The 17530-nt window shown below is 38.3% G+C and overlaps 1 protein-coding gene across 2 annotated transcripts in view; it reads right to left on the bottom strand.

Moving 5' to 3' along the window:
• The window catches only part of LMBRD1 (LMBR1 domain containing 1), a 76270-nt gene that overhangs the window by 44535 nt on the left and 14205 nt on the right, over window positions 1–17530 (bottom strand). Inside the window, exons 4-6 of one of the 2 annotated variants that reach the window (XM_040598618.1) lie at window positions 10868–10962; window positions 9839–9903; window positions 4342–4430 (exon numbers count right to left, since the gene is read on the bottom strand). In XM_040598618.1, coding sequence (XP_040454552.1) covers window positions 4342–4430; window positions 9839–9903; window positions 10868–10962 — 249 coding nt within the window. Of the gene's footprint in view, window positions 1–4341; window positions 4431–9838; window positions 9907–10867; window positions 10963–17530 lie in introns of both variants that reach the window. The other variant, XM_040598617.1, reaches the window with a different exon arrangement.

Below are 17530 nucleotides of genomic sequence, written 5' to 3'. Positions count from 1 at the left end.
CAAGCATGGATCCTGTAACAACCAAACAAGCCAGACTGCATGCCTCAGCTTCACTCAGATCATATACACCAGAGGTCCTCAAACTACGGCCCATGGGCCAGATACATCCCCCCAGGGTCCTCAATCCGGCCCCCAGTATTTACAGACACCCCCCCCGCCGGGGGTTGGGGGGGAAAACCAAGCAGCCACAGATTACTTCTGCCACTTCATCTGCACGCCGGCGCCCTGGTTAAAAAGTTTGAGGACCCCTGATATACACCCAGATGTACAAACTGGAAAAAGGTCAGGGGATTAAGTAGTTACTGTAGCCTTACTATCACTCTAGACATGAAAAGGGATAGTAGAAGAAAAGTGTTAAAAAAACTCATCCCCAAAGGCATCAAACTCCCAGAATCCTCCTGCATTATTTTATTTTTTTTTACAACAGTCCTGTCCCTAACCTCACCATGCAGGACATAACATGGCAAACTTTTTTGGTTAAACAGTTGCTTTTTATTTTTTGACAAGCATATTATTTTTTTATATTATAAAATTAACTTTAAGCAATCAAGTCCAACTTTACACCCAGCCATAATAGTTCAGCTACTTAGTGTTCTCCCCATGTCCTGTCCTCCCCTCCAGTCAATTCAAGGATTTAGAGCACAAAAAAATCTATTTCTACTCACACAGAATTATCAGCCAGCTTCCATTCATTACCTGGTCTCCATCCCTTTTCCTGAACATAGCATCAGGCACTCACAAACTGAGAAATCTTGTTATGGTTATCCTCTATGGGAAGCTGCATCTTTCTTCTGACCAACCCTATAGGCCTCCTTCCAAAAATATCAAAAGCTAGTACAATAGCACAACGAAATCCAACTTTGCAGCTCAAATTTGCTAAGTAATACCAAACAAATTTGCCAAACCTCACAGCAATATGTTCATAAGCATCATACTACAGCCATGTTTAAAACTGGAAAAACCCAACTCAACAAACAAAAAACACACAACCTAGCACCATTTCTCTTTTAGTGCTTGTGAAAGTTTTACTTGTGTTCAAGTTTAGGGGAAAAACCTCACATGTAAGTGACCACTATTTCTAATGTATCACACAATGTACTTCAACACATTTGATGATCCTCCTGCACATGTCTTTGAAACCAGTATTTAACATCCATTTAATAAATGTTGAACTATGTTCAATGAAACACAAAGAAACTAACTGGCTGAAAAATTGGTAATTGTACACCAGAAGTATGTTATCAGGTTCTGCCTCAGCAGATGAGTTTGCAATCCCACTACAAACTGAACAGACATAGAACATACATCTAAAATTAAGATCTTTGTTTTTCTTGGGTTAACTGCAGAAAGACAAATGAAAAAGTTAATATAGGAACAGGATAACATGTACAAGAAAAGACAACAGGCAGGAGTTTTGTCCTCATTTCTCCAGCATCTGGAACACAAGAGAACTTTAGCAACAACACTGACCAGAGACTTGATGGCTGTGGAATAGCTCTAGAAAAAAAAAAAAAAAACAAACAACAGGGTGGGGGGGTCTTTGCAGACAGCAAGCCGAAGAGAAGAAAGCAGTGTGCCCTGGCAGCACGGAAGTCCAACAGCATCCTGGGCTGCAGCAACAGGAACATGCCCATCTATGAAGAGAAGGGACCATATCGGGAATACTGCAACCAGTTTTAAGGTTACCACTACAGGCAAGACAGATAAAACTGAGCAAGTTAAGGGGAGAGCTGAACTGGTCAGCGCTTGGAGCATAGGCCTCGCAGAGAAGCTAAGGGACCCAGTCTTGCTCAATCTGGAACACAGGCAGCTTTGGAGAGGCCTAATACAGCTTGCCTGCTTATCAAGGAGGTGGAGCCCAGGCTCTTCAGTGGTGCATAGTAGTTCAGCATGAGACAATGGATAGTGTGCCTATCCACACTGGATAAGAGCAAAAGTTTTTTTTCCACTGAAATATCAATCCTTTGGGTTTTTTCAAGAGCTAGCTGACAAAGCCCTGTACAACCTGGTCTGACCTTACAGCTGCCTTCTTTGTTGCAGGAGACTGGACTAGATGACCTGATGTCTCTTCAGTCTGAACTATCCTATGAAATTAAACTTCACAAGAGAATGCTGGTAGAGTCAGAAATTAAAAGCCAGACTTCTACACCCCAACCCAGCATCTTAATCATTAAGTCTTACTAAAAATAAACATTAGTATACTATGCTTTCATAGCAAGGACATGTAGAGCACTGCATATTTAACTAACAGCCATATCAAGGTAGCCTAGAAAAATCAGCTTACATCTCAGCTCAACCATTGTCACTACGTGTATAAACAGTTTAAGGACCATTTTATTCTGTGCTGTCAGAATACTTATGAAGCAAGAGTAACACAAACAGGCCAACAGCCAAAATTACAGAAGAGCTATGGACTTGTCTTCCCTATTTACTATGCTTGCAAGCACAGCATGTATTAGCATGAAAGACTGTGAGGATGTGCAGTCAAAAGGCAACAAGAAGAGCTTTGAATATGTGACCAGATGAAGATGAGGCAAAACGTGGGCCTGCTGTTGAGTGGGGCAGGGGCCCTGGTGACAGAAGACATGGAAGAGTCCGAGGTACTGAATGCCTTCTTTGCCTTGGTCTTTACTAGCAAAAACAGACTTCAGGAAACCCAGGCCCAAGAAACCAGGGAGAAAGGTTGAAAGTAAGATGTACCCTTGGTGGAAAAAGATCAGGTTAGAGAATACTTAAGGAAGCTTGACTGAGTTCATGGGCCCTGAAGGGATACATCAAGTGCTGATAGAGCTGGCAAGTGTCATTGCAAGGAACTTCTAGTGAGTACAAAATTCCTAGACTAATGCAGAATGCAACTTGACCAAGGCTCATAGCATTACGTTCCAGAATATTCAGACAGAAGTCAATACTGATACATAGCAAGAATGAGGCACAAATCAAAATCATTGAATGGTTTGGGTTGGAAGGGGCCTTAAAGACCATCTGGTTCCAACCCTCCTTGCCATAGACAGGGGTACCTGCACTCTGGGCAACTTGTTCCAGTGCCTCACTACCCTCACAGTAAATAATTTCTTCCTCATATCTAATCTAAATCCGCCCTCTTTCAGTTTAAAGCCATTCTGCCTCATCCTATTATTACACGCCCTTGTAAGCTGTCCCTCTCCAGATTTCTCGGCGACCCCCTTTAGGTACTGGAAGGCTGCTATAAGGTCTCCCTGGAGCTTTCCCCAGGCTGAAAAAACCCAAGTCTCCCAGCCCATCTTCAAAGAAGATGTGCTGCAGCCCTCTGATCATCTTTGTGGCCCTCCTCTAGACACACTCTAACAGATCCATGTCCTTTTTATGCTGGGGACTCCAGAGCCAAATGCAGTACTCCAGGTGGGGTCTCACAAGAGCAGAGTAGCCTGGCAGAATCGCCTCCCTTGACTTGCTGGCCATGCTTCTTTTGATGTCACCCAGGAGTCAGTTGGCTTTCCGGCCTACAAGTGCACGTTGCCAAGCCATGTTGAACTTCTCTTCCACCAACACCCCAAATATTAGAGCACTTACGCGTTTGGATTAACGTTTGTTAGACAAACTTAGTTAGCACTTTTCCGGAAACATTTGGAAAATGACAGCAAGTGTCTTAGCTCACCTGTAAAAACACATTCTTCACACCTTTGCTATGAAAGCACACCTTGGCTAAACACATGAACTGCATAAGCTAAATGTTAAATACAACTTCATTGAGTTTGGCCTTCACAATAATTCTTTACAGCCCTAGCAAAGCAGTAAAACAAATGCAAGCAAAACGTTTAAAGAGGACAATAGTAGGAGAACAAAGGGGGGAAAAAAATAAGACACATAGGATTTTCCTGTCTAAATAAGCAAAATCATTTCATAGTCATTCTTAAAGTGAACAGCAGTACCACATTTAACTAGGTAAGCACTCAAAAGTTGTCATACAACAAAATACAGATTCACCATACCCTAAAAAACAGGGAACTTCATTATTCAAGTAACATTTAAAAGCTATGTTAAACAAAGACTCCATAGAAAAAAGTATTTTCCCGTCTCCACTACTAATATAGGACACAACATTGGAATCTTTGCTGTCAAACGGGGGCTGTACTGAAAGCAGACACTGCCAGTGTCTCCTCTCTTTCAAGACAGATGTGTTTTTTGTGTTTTTTTGTCTGAACAGAAAGAACAATCCTATTGCAAAAATTTTGTGTAGGTGTGCAGTTAAAGTCAAGCTAGAAAACTGTCACCACAGAAGTTAGTCTTCTTGTTCAGTCAATGATGAGTATGCCAAAATAAGTTAGTAGCAAGTTGTGCAAAACTCAGAAATCTCAAACTTACGACTACTTCCAAACTCTTCGAACAAGAGTTTCACTTTCTCCCACTCTGTGGAATTCTTCTTATCGGGAATATCCAAAGGAACAAAGGCACTGTAACAAAGAAAAAAAATAGTTTTGTTTATCCTTACTAGTAGAGTATCAAAAGAATTCTAATTCCAAGAAAACAGAAAGCCATTTATTCCTGAAGAAAAATTGTATGATGTTAGGTTTATAAAATTCTGAAGGCAATGTTTCATTTTAATCACATTCCTGTCAAATGTTATATTTAGATCAGCAGAGTTCATGTGTCTGTGCAGTGTCAGGTCTGCAGTCAATGAACAAGTGATTTTCCATTTACCAATCCTAACAAAGGTAAGGACCCTACACTCAAGCATCATTAAAAGATGTATTAATCTGATTTACTATCCTAGTTTGACAGGCATGCAGAGGAGCAAAAGCCAAAAAAAAGCTTAAGCATCAATTGAAACAAATTCTCTTGTAAATCCACACTTCCAGAAGCTAGAATAAAACAGTTAATGATTCCCACACCAAGCATTAATAAAAGGGGCATGTTTATCTTCCATTATTACAACCAAAACAACACATATGCTGCATTCCATTCCTTGTTCTGTAGTTGGCCAAGAGAACTGAACTGCAGAGAATGTAATTAAATATTTTTGACATTCCAATAAGCAGAGAGTACCAAAGAGTGCTCAGAACAATGTCATGTTGAACAGTTCCCTAGCTGAAGCTTCTTCCTGTCAAGTCTGCCATGTAAAGTCCAATAATAAGAGTAACTCTTCAGCATGTCCATAGACAAGCCAGCTAGTTTTGTTACTGATGGAAAACCAGTACCTCCATACCAATCTGAAACTGTAGCTTTCAGGCATAAACCAGAATACCTTCAAGTCACAAGGAAGTCAGATTTGGAGGGAAACATTTTAGGTAAAGAATACGAGAAACCAACCCAAAATCCCAAAGATACTTGTGAACATTTTTTACGGACTTCTGTAAAGAAGAGTATATCATTAGATCCCTGCTTCAAGTCCCAATAAACCAGTGAATAACAAATATGCATCCTCCAGGAGTATGCCTTAAGCTTCAAGTACAGAACATAAGCATATATTTCAAAAGTTGGTGCTAAACTGTGTGCATTTATCACATGAAGATCAAACACAAACTCTGGAAAGCTTAAGTTTTAAAGATTAAAATTTTAACTTGTAAAAAGTGTTTGATTCCTAGCTTCTTGACTAACCAGTAGATTAAGGCTAGCATTTACTTAAGTTAACCATGCTTGCGATTATTGATTTTGTCCTTTAATCTGCTTCTAGTAGAAATTCTTTCTGTAAAATAATACCCAGGCAAAAATCAAGACAGGTATTAATACAAAGTTTGGCAAAATTTCTGTTTACAAGAGATAGCAATATAATTAACTGCAGGTTTATTTGCTAAAAGGAGTTAAAATAGGAGACTGGGAAACTAAGCAAGCTCAAGTTCTTTTATTTTAGCATCAATATAAACTTGCTATCTATGGACCACGTGCAGGGAAAAAGTGACATGGAAAACCATCCTGATATTTAGCTTCCTTGCCTTCACCACCCCCACCAGCAATAGGGTTTAAGAGTTTTTTGGGTTTGTTTGGGTTTTTTTCCTGACACTACCTACAACCAGCATGTCAAAGGACACAAATCAGAGCAGAAGCCACAGCCCCCATTATACACACTCTTCAATTAACACTCAGCTAAACCTTGACTGAAGGAGATGGACATCAGATTCTGCTCCTGCTCAAGTTCCATGCATCAAGGGCCTCAAAAAGGAATGCAGGAGCTATAAATTCAGGTAAGATTCCTGCATGCTTGGGAATTATCCCATCCTGAACAGGGTCCCTCAACTAGTAGCTGGAAGACTAACTAGCCCACTTGGACAGACTTTTTTGGACTCTACCTTAACAGGCCACATAAAGAACAAGACAGAATTAGCATGCCTAGCCACCTACAGACCTGCATCCAGACCATGCTCCCAGAGAATCTCCAAAACACAGACCATCATTGTACCAGCACAACACACAGCAGTTTAGGTCTATTCTTCATGCACGCTAAAGAAGAAGAAATTTGGCAAAAGCCTTGGCTATTTTGACTAAATGGTCAACACAGCCTGAAGGCCATAGTAGCCATCAACAGATTAAGAAGCTTCCATGCTAAATAACTCCATTCACCTGTCATCACTGTGACAATACAGGTCATAGAGTTATTAAAGAGAAAAAGAGAGTACAAGTGCCAGTGCAGGGTTTTACAGGTGTGGCTGCGAACTTGGTGCAAGCAAACATAAAAGCTCAGCTGTGATTTCTTACACAGAGTTCTGGACACAAATGAAATGAGTAACTGCAGTTATTTTAAGAATAGAAGCAAACTACTATGCTGTTTAAAAAAACATCCTGGGAATATTATGATTAATATTTAGATCAGTAGCTAGGCTCCAGAACAAGGAAGTAAATGCAAGACAAGCAGTTTAAATATTAACTTTTGGTAGGGTTAATAACACACAGGTGTAGATAGGCCAAGTCTCATCCTTAAATCAAGGAGTGCCATTAACTATCATCCTTAGGAAAATAATTTCTAGCACACTAGATTTAAACTAATTGCCTTAGAGTACATTTTGCTATAATATAATTTGCATAATTATTTATAGGCTATTTAGATATATAATCATAGCTTTTTAAAAGCTACGGTTCTAGAAAATTGCAATTAAACTGGTTACCTTCAAACAGGCAGGGAAATATTCCTTTTTGAACCAAACATTCATTAGCTTCAAAAGTAAGTATTTTAGTTCAAACCAGACACTGTATAAGTTTGCCTTAACATAGACAGTAGTATCTCTAGTCCCTTGGCTCCAGCACATGACATTTAGAGTAAATAAACCATATTCAAGCAAAGAAGATAGTTTGTAAGGGAAAGGCATTACAAGTAAACGTTAGTTCCGAGTAACCCAGTACAAATTTATCCTATTAATTTGCTTTTAATGGTACTCTGCACAAGGTTACTTGTGTGCAGAGCATTTGAGTGCTACTGCAGACATACAAAGCCTCAGGTGTGGCAAAAATGTGCAGAAGACAACAAGAATACACTACTCCTGCTAACAATTTACACAACAGAATCCTGCTGATTGAGCTGTGTTATCATCTTTGAAAAAACCTCCAAGGTCATCTGGCACAAAACAGATACCATGTTTCCCCAAATAGTCACATAGATCTCTATTGGGGCAAGGTAAACATCTGGGTAAGAACAACATAGCAAGCTTAATACAACTTTTACAGTTTCTTTGAGGACTGCTGACCAAGAAAGAGATAGGGACTTCTTGTGCAGACCTGTCTTTAAAGGAACCAAGCTATTTATTGATTTTTAGGAAGTAATCTGTATAATTAGAACAGGTCAATCAGGACAGAGGTTGTCTCGATACAAAACACTAGTCATGTAAGTGCAAGAAGATAGGCTATCTGCTAGGCGCTTAACGGGAATTACTCCAGCTCCTCTTGCTATTGTAACCTGTGTGCATGAGTGTTCTAGTCCATTAAGACTAGCCTCCTAAAATTAAATCCAGTACATAAAATTCCAGTCTGTTTTAATGTTGGTCTGATCTCAACCACCAATAAGAAAATCTGCTACTGTATAGGCAGCACTGCAAGACTCGTCTTCACTACCACATTCAGTTGGGCCATCCACGTAGAAGCTTCAGCTCCAACACTTCTATCTCTTTCCTATCACACTGGGACTTCTGAGGGTGCTCTTTGCCCTTGCTGTGCAGTCAGCTGGCTAACCAAAATAAGTAACTTCTTCATAACAAACGTACATGAACAACTACACCCACTATTTACTACTACACTAGAACCAAAGTTCACATTTTTCTTCAGCACAGTCACCTTATTTGCTTCCTTATAAACAGAGATGTTAAGTATTGTAGTTTCCCTTAAAGGGGACAGACAAGATTTATATTCTTCCGCAGCAGCATCTTAAGTATCAAGGGTGCTTTTCTATTCAAAGGGCTTTAGGATGATGCTACTATTTAATCATTATCATCTTGAAAGCAAGCAACCTCATGTGTGCAACAGCAGAAAAATTATTCCAGTTAGAACCCAGAAATACCTGTAAGTACAATACCTATAAGTAACACAGTCCTGCCTCCCTGCAGCAAATACTCCAGCTGTTTTGATCAGTGAGTTTCAAGACCCTACCTGTGGAGAAGCACTGTTCAGTAACTAACTTAGGCCCAGGCCAAGTACTACAACTGTCTGGTTTGCAAGTCCATCTCACTGTCATATGGCACAGTATCAGAGGGGGATTGTGGAAGCCACTGTAATTTATAAGGTGTGAAGACTTTAAAGAACAAGCCTAAGAACACAGAAGACAATGAGGAAGTCAAGAATCAAGTTCCATCTTACTGGAAGCGAGGGTCAAACATGCTTACAGCTACTGAGGATTCAGCTGACAGCTACTGTAGATACTGCAAAATTGTCTCAACTGGATATATTATATAGTGCGTATATGTGCCACGATGTGAGCCACCAGTCAGAGAATCTGGTTTTGTCAGAAGCTTTAGTAATATTTCTAGATTATAATTAAGCTAACTCAAATTCCTTTAGTCTCTCATAAGAGCAAATGCATAAATTTTAATTGAAAGGATATACTACTTAGTTTTGATAGAGCACAAGGTACATTTCTAGAAAATTCCAGTAAGGCAGTATACAATTAGAAGCATTAATTTCACTCTGGTTTCTACTTCACACTTCGGTACTTGGATATAGATCATTTTAGCATATATTTTGTAAGTTTTACCAACTTCAATGCTGCAGTCAAAATGCCGAAAAGCTTATGACACAGCATACATTAGGAACATTCAATATTGGTGTGTATGTCATGCTTAACAGTGATCTTAAATTAAATTTGTAATACTGCTCAGAGTTTCAGAACAGCACTTGCTGCAAACAAGTTACCCACTTCAGTAATGCCTGCCTTTCAAACAAGTGCCAGCAAAACATTCACCATACAAGGCACCGTTATGTGGTTAACCCCACACTATACTTGTGTCCTTCACAGAACACTTCCATTTAGTGAAGTACTGAACACTGAACATCAACTCATATTCCTAAAAGCTTTTTTGGGATGTCCAAAAAAAGCATTTGATAGCAGCAAAAAACACGAGCACAAATATTTTATTCCTTGTGTACACAGATATCAATACAACTGTATCACACCCATCATATCCTTGGTAGACATTCACACTGCACAATCAGGCAGAAGCACAAGTACCTCCACAATGAAGAAAACTACTTTAGCTTCCAGTTAAACGTTTATTTTTCAGGTACATAATTATTAAAATATTTAAACCCTAATAGGGATTAAGCTAGATATTCATTATACAGATTGAGTGCACCATAATCTATTTTTTTGATCTTGCACAGAACAAAATTCTGTTTGGGGTTCTATTTAGTATACGCCCTGTTAATGTTTAATACAAATACTTACCCAATTAAGAGAAGAACTGCACAAATTGTGATGAACCCCAGAGTATATTTGAGTGCAGTTTTAACCTGCTGTGTTAAAGAGAAAGGTAATATATTAACATAAAATAAATCTAAAAGGCGTTTATCCAACAAGTTATGGCAAAGCATACTTAGCATAACAGGTGTTCTACAAAAGAACCTCCACAGAACATATAAGTAGTTTTAGATAGATCGTAAGTATACATTATTCTTGAAGGGTCTCATAGTTTGAGAGCTATGAACAATTACACTGAATTATGCTTCCATCAAACTATGCACTTGAGCAGCTGTGGCCAGAAGACAGGGTACATTTGTTCAGTGCAAATAAAAAATACTTCTAATCATAGACATAATATAAAGCATTAGTAATAAGAATTTTGAGTTTTTCTCATGTTAAAGTTAGAACTGAATAGAGGGGGAAGTGATCACAAATAAAAGACTCATTGAGAGAAGCATTTAATTTGAGAAGTTAGCACCTTACTGACATGCATTTACTGCATTTCTTGGTATGTCATGCACATCAAAATTCATCAATGCATTACAAAAATAACCAAGTGCTAGCTTCAGGTACATTACTACTGCCTACTACAAGAAAAAATGCAAAAGCTACAAGGAAGATACACAAATTTAGTGTCTATCTCAGTATAATCTGTCCACCTTCTACTTCAAAAACCTTTTCATACATGTTTTTAATTCTAAGGAAAATCTAATGTAAGAAGTTTTAACCTTCTGTATATGAAATCAGGCTCGAAGGAATTTGTATGCAGCAAAGAGAATTCATGGCAATACAGATGCTAATTACTTATCTCACTGAAGTTTCATTTCACATGAGACCACACTGCTTAGACTACAGTGTTAAGAGCTGCCTCAATATTTTAAAGGAACTGTAGTAACAGACTTAGAAATGCTATTAACATTGTAGTATTCAAGTTAGACAACAGTTCTTGCTTTCATTTTTGCCTGTATTCCTTTGTGTTTTCACTACTAAGTGCATTTGCTACAGTGAACTTACTGAGCATGTGTTGCCATCATCTTCCTTCTCTTCATAATAGAAATAGACAAAGGGAATCCACAGAAAGACACAGAACAGTATGATGGAGTACAAAGCTAGGAGAAAGAATGTAATTAAGTGAAGAGACAAAGTTACATTGGTACTTCATTTACTGCATAGTAACTCAAAGGAAAGAATAAAACATTAGTTTTCTCTCATTCTAGCTCTTACTAATTTAACGCATTGAAGTTAATAAGATTTACTAGCCAGCATATCAACTATTACTGTTTTCTGAACTCAGAAGGACTTCTAGAATCAGCTATTTCAGACTAAGGATTTACAGATACAACTTCAAGTCAGCAGTGGTAAAAAGTCTAAAAGTAATTATCTGCCTGCAGGTGATATACAGGACTAGCACACTGGGGAAGAGGTAGCATACAGTATAGTGAATAAAGCAAGCTATGCCACCTAATAAGTTGTTCATTAAAAAAGGTATATACAAAAATATAACAAGTTTAAAGATCTTTTGATCACTGGACACCATTTCAGGGGATGTTCTACTACTAATCTAAGTATGTTATACATGGAAGGCATGGTTCTGTTATTGATGACATCAATTCACAAAACAGGACAAGCCATAGCAATATAGCATCATTTACCAACCCTTTTTTTAAGGGGGGGACTAATTGGAGATCTTCACATACATTTATCTGAGTAGCCACTAAATCAAAACAGTTATACTGCTCTATTACTTTGATGCACAGGTGATCTTAAGAGACTTTAAACCAGCTAGTTTAACTTAAGTGAAGGGTTAAACTAACACATTAGTCTTCACAAATACTAATTGGCAAGTTTGAAGACATTAAGCCATTCAAAAATCAATTGGACTGATTAGCTAGAGCTATGAAGGGAAGAGACCAATTTCATATCAAGAATTTAAAGTTACAGACTTCAGTGCCCTGTTATAAGATGCTACATACTTTTTAGGACTTCATTATTTAGCAAAATCCTTTAATAAATCCAAGTGTCTTATACTAGGAATGTTTCAGAAGTCTACCAGGAAACTAAAAACTTTCAAGCACCATGTAACAGTATTTGTACCCCATGAGAAAGGTATCCTAGTTAACCAAGCCCTCAAAATGTTCAAACTACCACCCAACCAAGACTCCTTGTGCAAGTACAAAAATCACCCCCTCAAGTGAGTGAGTAAAAATACCCAGGACCACACAAATCCTGTGGTCTTCGACTATTTTTAATCTTTGCCTCATTTTGCATAACTAGTACCTTCTCAACTCTAACCAATACAATCACCCCAACTTAAGTTTGTGGCCTCCTATCTTGGCTAGTGCGCTCCTTACGGTATCCATGTGCTTCAAAGAAATCTACCTCAGTATTTTTACTGAAGGTGGTGTACAACCCAAATAAATATCAACACCTAGAACCTAAATTTGAATGAGAAATTTCTAAACAGAATTCATTCTTTGGAAAAATATTTCCAGATATTAAGAGGTATATGCTGTTTAGAGTGCTGAGTTAGTTTGGCAGTGTAACAAACAGAGCAAGTTCTTGGTTAGCTCAAACTTTCTCACATTTGCCAAGAGCATAAAATTCAGGGCTCTAAGATACCTTAAAATTTCAACCCTGAAATATAGGATTCTTAGAGCTTCTAGAACAGTACTCAAACCACGCCAATATTGTGAATGCTTTCAGAAATCAAGTCTCTCTAATCTACTGTCTCATTTTTGGGTTAGTTCTAAACCTACATCGTACTGTGCCAGTAAATCAGGCAAGTTACATGCATCATTAATTACAGATCAAAATAATCAGCCCATAGAGGTCACTGCAAGCACAGAAAACATCCTCCCTTCCAAGTTCTACTGTATTAACTTCAGCATACTCTGTTCAAGAAATACTACCAAAAACATTTTCACATACTGCTATTAATATCACTGTATTCAGCTTTCAAAGGACTGTCAGAAGTGTTTAGCTTTTTGACGAGTCAGTTGCCAAGATAATAAGACGTATTTCCAAAAGTCATCTATTCCAAACTTCCAGACTAAGTGGTGCCTCTCAACTCAAATGGGGAATGAGCAAGTTTAAGCCATTACAGTAAAGCTGACATCAGATGCAATTCTACAAAACAAAACCTTTATAGAAGCTGTAACAGTTCAATATGATAAACATGTGAATACAGAGGGCTTTACGTGCCAAGTGGCTGAATTCAAGTATTTTTACATATCAGATCTAACTTCCACAAAAGCAGTCAGAAAAATGACTATACCTGTTTAGGGTTAGGGTTACCTGTTCTCCAAATCCATCATTTCAGTAATATGTTGCTATATGCAGAGTTCATGTAAAACTAGATCAAGGACACACCAAAACAAGGTATTTTCATTCAGTAAGATTTCTATTGAACTACACATGGCTACCACCAGTTATACTCCAATTTCTTCAAACTCATTTCCTTTTCCACATCCGATGGCTTGTAGGATAACAATGTTTATGATATTGTTTTAAAATTAAAATCAAGTGAATTAAAATCAATTGTTTTAAAATTAAAATCAAGCTTACGTGCAAGTCTAAGCAGCTCTATATATAATATTGCACAAAGCTCTCAAAACCCTCCCTAAGTTTCATACCTTTGAAGTTAACATCTATAAGCTTCTCTTAATTGTCAATGTAAACAAAAAAAAATTACTATCCATATTAGCCTTACCAAAAGGTTAAATAACAATACTTCCTGTGAAGTCAGTTCACTCAACTGAATCCAAGTTCTTGCCAGGAATTTATCAAATTACGAAAAAATCCATACTGGTTTAACAATATGTCATGTCAGCAGGAAAACAATAGGGAAGAGTTTAGCCTAGATTTTTTCAATCTGATGGAGGAGAGTGTTGAATATTTTGGAAAATAGGGTAAAACAAGGCATGATGAAGGATCAAACCTTTTAGAAATTCCACTAAGCCTGCTTTTGAAGCTTCAAATTACTAACAAGCTGGCTTGACGTATTACCCACTTCCTTTTGTATACTCTTCCCTCAACTATCAATCCAAAATGCTACAACTGCCTTAAAGCTTACTTGGTAGCAATTGAGTTGTTTTTTAGAAAGTTACCTGAATAGCCACAGTCAACTCTGAAGGAAAGCCAAGTACAAGAAAATGCCGCTCAACTTCTTGAAAAGAGCGAGAGGTAGCTTCTAGTCTTTATTTCAAAAAGCCAAGCAACATCTCAAACATAATTTTCAAATTAGCAAGATACAGTAAAAAAAGTTTCAAATAGTGCTAGAACCAATTAAAACTTGTCTAAAAGCTGATTAGCAAGCTACATGAAATAGCTACCTAGCCAGCTGCACACTATCTACAGAAGTATGTTAAAAAGATTGATTCCCATGATTTAGTCTCATTCCAGATCATATCAAGTTAATGCCCTTCGCATAGAACTATCAGCTTAAGCCCTACAATTTCTTAAAAAGGGACTGTACTGGCTATTAAACTAGTGAAAGAATCTAGTAAGGTTTACTTCTGCAAGCCTTTGCTAATAAAGCATCCTTTCATTTCTGCAATTCTCATATTAAGTTTGGAAAAAACATAACAATCCTGTAAAAATCACTGCAGAATGCAAAAGTGGAGTCAGACCAATAGTTTGTCAAGCCATTAATGTCCTCTCAATGGTGGCAAAAGGAGGAGACATTTAGAAAAAGCATGCAAACCTTCCTGCAGTTTCAGCCTTTAGGACTCCACAGCCAGCCATCACTGCAGCATCCTGTCCTACTCCCTTTTCCTACTCAAAATGAGCCCATTTCAAGTAGGCAAGTGGCATCAAAGAGCTAGCAGAAGACTGATGCTGTTGCAGCACTGATAAGCAACTACAGGATACTGAGAGCAGTAGTAACTGGATATCGAAGATTCGTCTGAACTTGCTCAGGCAGTTACTTCTGTGGAAAAGCTTTCATTTTCACCAACATCTAAAAAATACAGTTACATCAATTTTTTATCACATTTGGCTTGATCTTCAGCTAAACTAAATCCCTCAAGCTGAAACTCGGCACGTGAAGTATACCACAGGAATTGCTTCTAGATTCAAGTCTCCTCTACCCCATAATCCATTCTTGACTCTTAAGGAATAAGCAAAAGCCACACTACAGAGCTAGATTGTGTTTCCAAGTTAAAGATCAAATACATGGGTTTTACATGAGTTCAAGACTTCATAAGTACACCTAAAATATTCAGGCATAACTGTTTACTTCTGACAATAAGCACTTGAGAAGCAGATCATGAAGCACCTTAGTATTCCACACAAGTAACAAAAGAAAAAACAGAATCTTATTTACTTGACCACAGCACTCAGAGGCTGAAATGCCTTACTCAGTGAGCATTAGGAGGCAAGTCATAACTCATCTACAGAGGGATCCCACTTCCCCTTTTCCAGAATTCACCTGTCATTAAAACTCTTCTTTGCACCAGCTCCAGTGCCTGCTAGACATTGTGCTAGGTCACCTGAACTCATCACACACTGGCAAAGAGCCACCAATTTAGAAATTTTGCAGCACAGGTGGTCAACAGCACCTTGGCCTCCATTAAGAAGAACGTCACAACCAAATGAAGGTAATTATTTCCCTTGACTCAATGCAGTCTCACCAGCACTTCAGAACTGGAGTGCCCTGCCTAGTTCTATGCTTCCCAGTACAAGATGCACACATACTGGGGAGTAAAGCAAACAACAACAATGATTAAAGGCTTGAGCATCTGAGACAGCTGGGACTGTTCAGCCTGGAGAAAAGGCAGCTTTGGCAGGATCTTATCCATGCAAATAAATACTGTGTGGGACTAAAGACTGTGGTAGACTTCTTAGCGGTGCCCAGGGAAAGGACAAAACAGGAATGAGCACAAACTGAAATATAGGAATTTACATTTAAACAAGAACTTTTATTCTACCTGCAGTCAGAAACTGGAACAGGCTTCTCTAAAAAACAGTAGACTCTTCATTCTTTGAAATATTCAGAATCCAACTGGAGACTAGCACAAATGAGCTGCTGTGAATAGGGACCATTATTGAACTAGATTATCTCCAGAGCTCCCTTTCCAACCTCAGCATTTCCTTAAGTCAAAGTTAATTTCTACCAATTTTGAAATCTGAGTTAGCATACCACAAGCATCCACCAAATGCCAACAATGGCTCAAGCAGGGGAGCATAAAGCACGCTAGCATACTGCTGGAAACAGGGCCCCTTCTAGCACAAATATTGCAGTTCCATTTCAAGAGAGTATCTAGCTTTAATACTTAAGTGATACTTCTCACTATTTAAGCTACTGACTACAAAAACTGAGCCAAGTTAATTCCAGGTGCAGCTAAACCTTTGTTTCTGCCAACTCAACCGTGGATGTCAGCAGATCTGTAGAGCTAGAATGGTTCTCCTGGGGGTTCTGTGAAGACCTTGGGAAATCCCCAAGTAGAGACTAATACCTTAAGCCTGTCAGGTTGTCACCGCCACCTGAAGCACGGAACAATCAACTTCAGTTGCAGTTTTCAGTCCTACAGACATTTGAAGCCATTAATTATTTAATTCCTTCAAATTTGTGCTTTATTGAAAGGACTGAAGTTCTCAGCCAGTGCTGACTTATAACAGATGTTTTGTATTAAAAGCCTTAAGCCTTAATAGTATACACTCTGTATCAACTCTGACACCGAATTTGCATACACAGATTCAGCACCAGACTCATTCCAGAATTTTCTATCCATCATGAATGCTCTGTTGGCACTTGGTCCTTAAGTTCACCTGAAATGTGCTTTCTAGAAGTTACAGGCTTTCAACACATTTCAAAAACAAAGTTTAATATTACTAATTGAGGGTAACTTTATTTAAACGTAGTAGCATAAACTCCAACTTACTGTTGTAACAGCTCTGCTATTTGCTCTGTTGCAAAACGTTGTTACCACAGTAATTTTTTAGGACTAAACAAAGAAGAAAAAAGAACTTGAAAACAGCTTTGTATTTACTTTTTCCCAAGCAAAATCATTCTAAGATAGACCTTTACATTCATCCATCACATGAAGTCTTAAAAACTGCTTGTGAGAATTTTTTAGTTAGAACATTAAGTTTATAGCTCACACAGTTAAAGTAGTAGAACATTGTTCTTCCTATTATACTACAAAGGAAACTTTAAAAGATTTGGCAAAGTTCCTATCAACAAGACAGGAGACTTAGCTGGTTTTGGAATTTTATTTTTCAGAAATTATGAAAAAGCAAGAGCAGCACCTTTCATGAGCTCATAGAAGTTAGTTATCCGGGGGCTTGTTGTTCTGCCCACTAAAGGGCCTGATTATTCCCTGGAAAGCTAACCTTCAGCCTCAAAGGTCTTGCAGCAGCAAACAGCCAGTCAACTAAGTAACAAAGATATTCCCTTACCTGTAAATCCCCTGTGGCATGACAGACTGCCTTTGCTTTCATTATTGCACTTTGGTGGACTTTGGTTTTAAATCAGGGACTGCTCTTTTCTCTGGTTCAGAGGTCCAACTTCAGTTTCAAAATGTTTTTCTGGGTCATATCAGAAGCTTGAAGCACTACCACTGGAAGACTGCTTCACTGTATTGCCAGCATAACAACGGTTCCTGCCCCAGAGTCTACACAATCTTCAGCAAAAATTCCTTGGAAAGGCTGGTTTGTTTTAAAGATGTTTCTCAGACA

This window comes from Falco naumanni, chromosome 6 (assembly GCF_017639655.2).
Source record: "Falco naumanni isolate bFalNau1 chromosome 6, bFalNau1.pat, whole genome shotgun sequence".
In the NCBI taxonomy this organism is placed as follows: domain Eukaryota; kingdom Metazoa; phylum Chordata; class Aves; order Falconiformes; family Falconidae; genus Falco; species Falco naumanni.
This window is presented reverse-complemented; position numbering and strand designations above follow the sequence as displayed.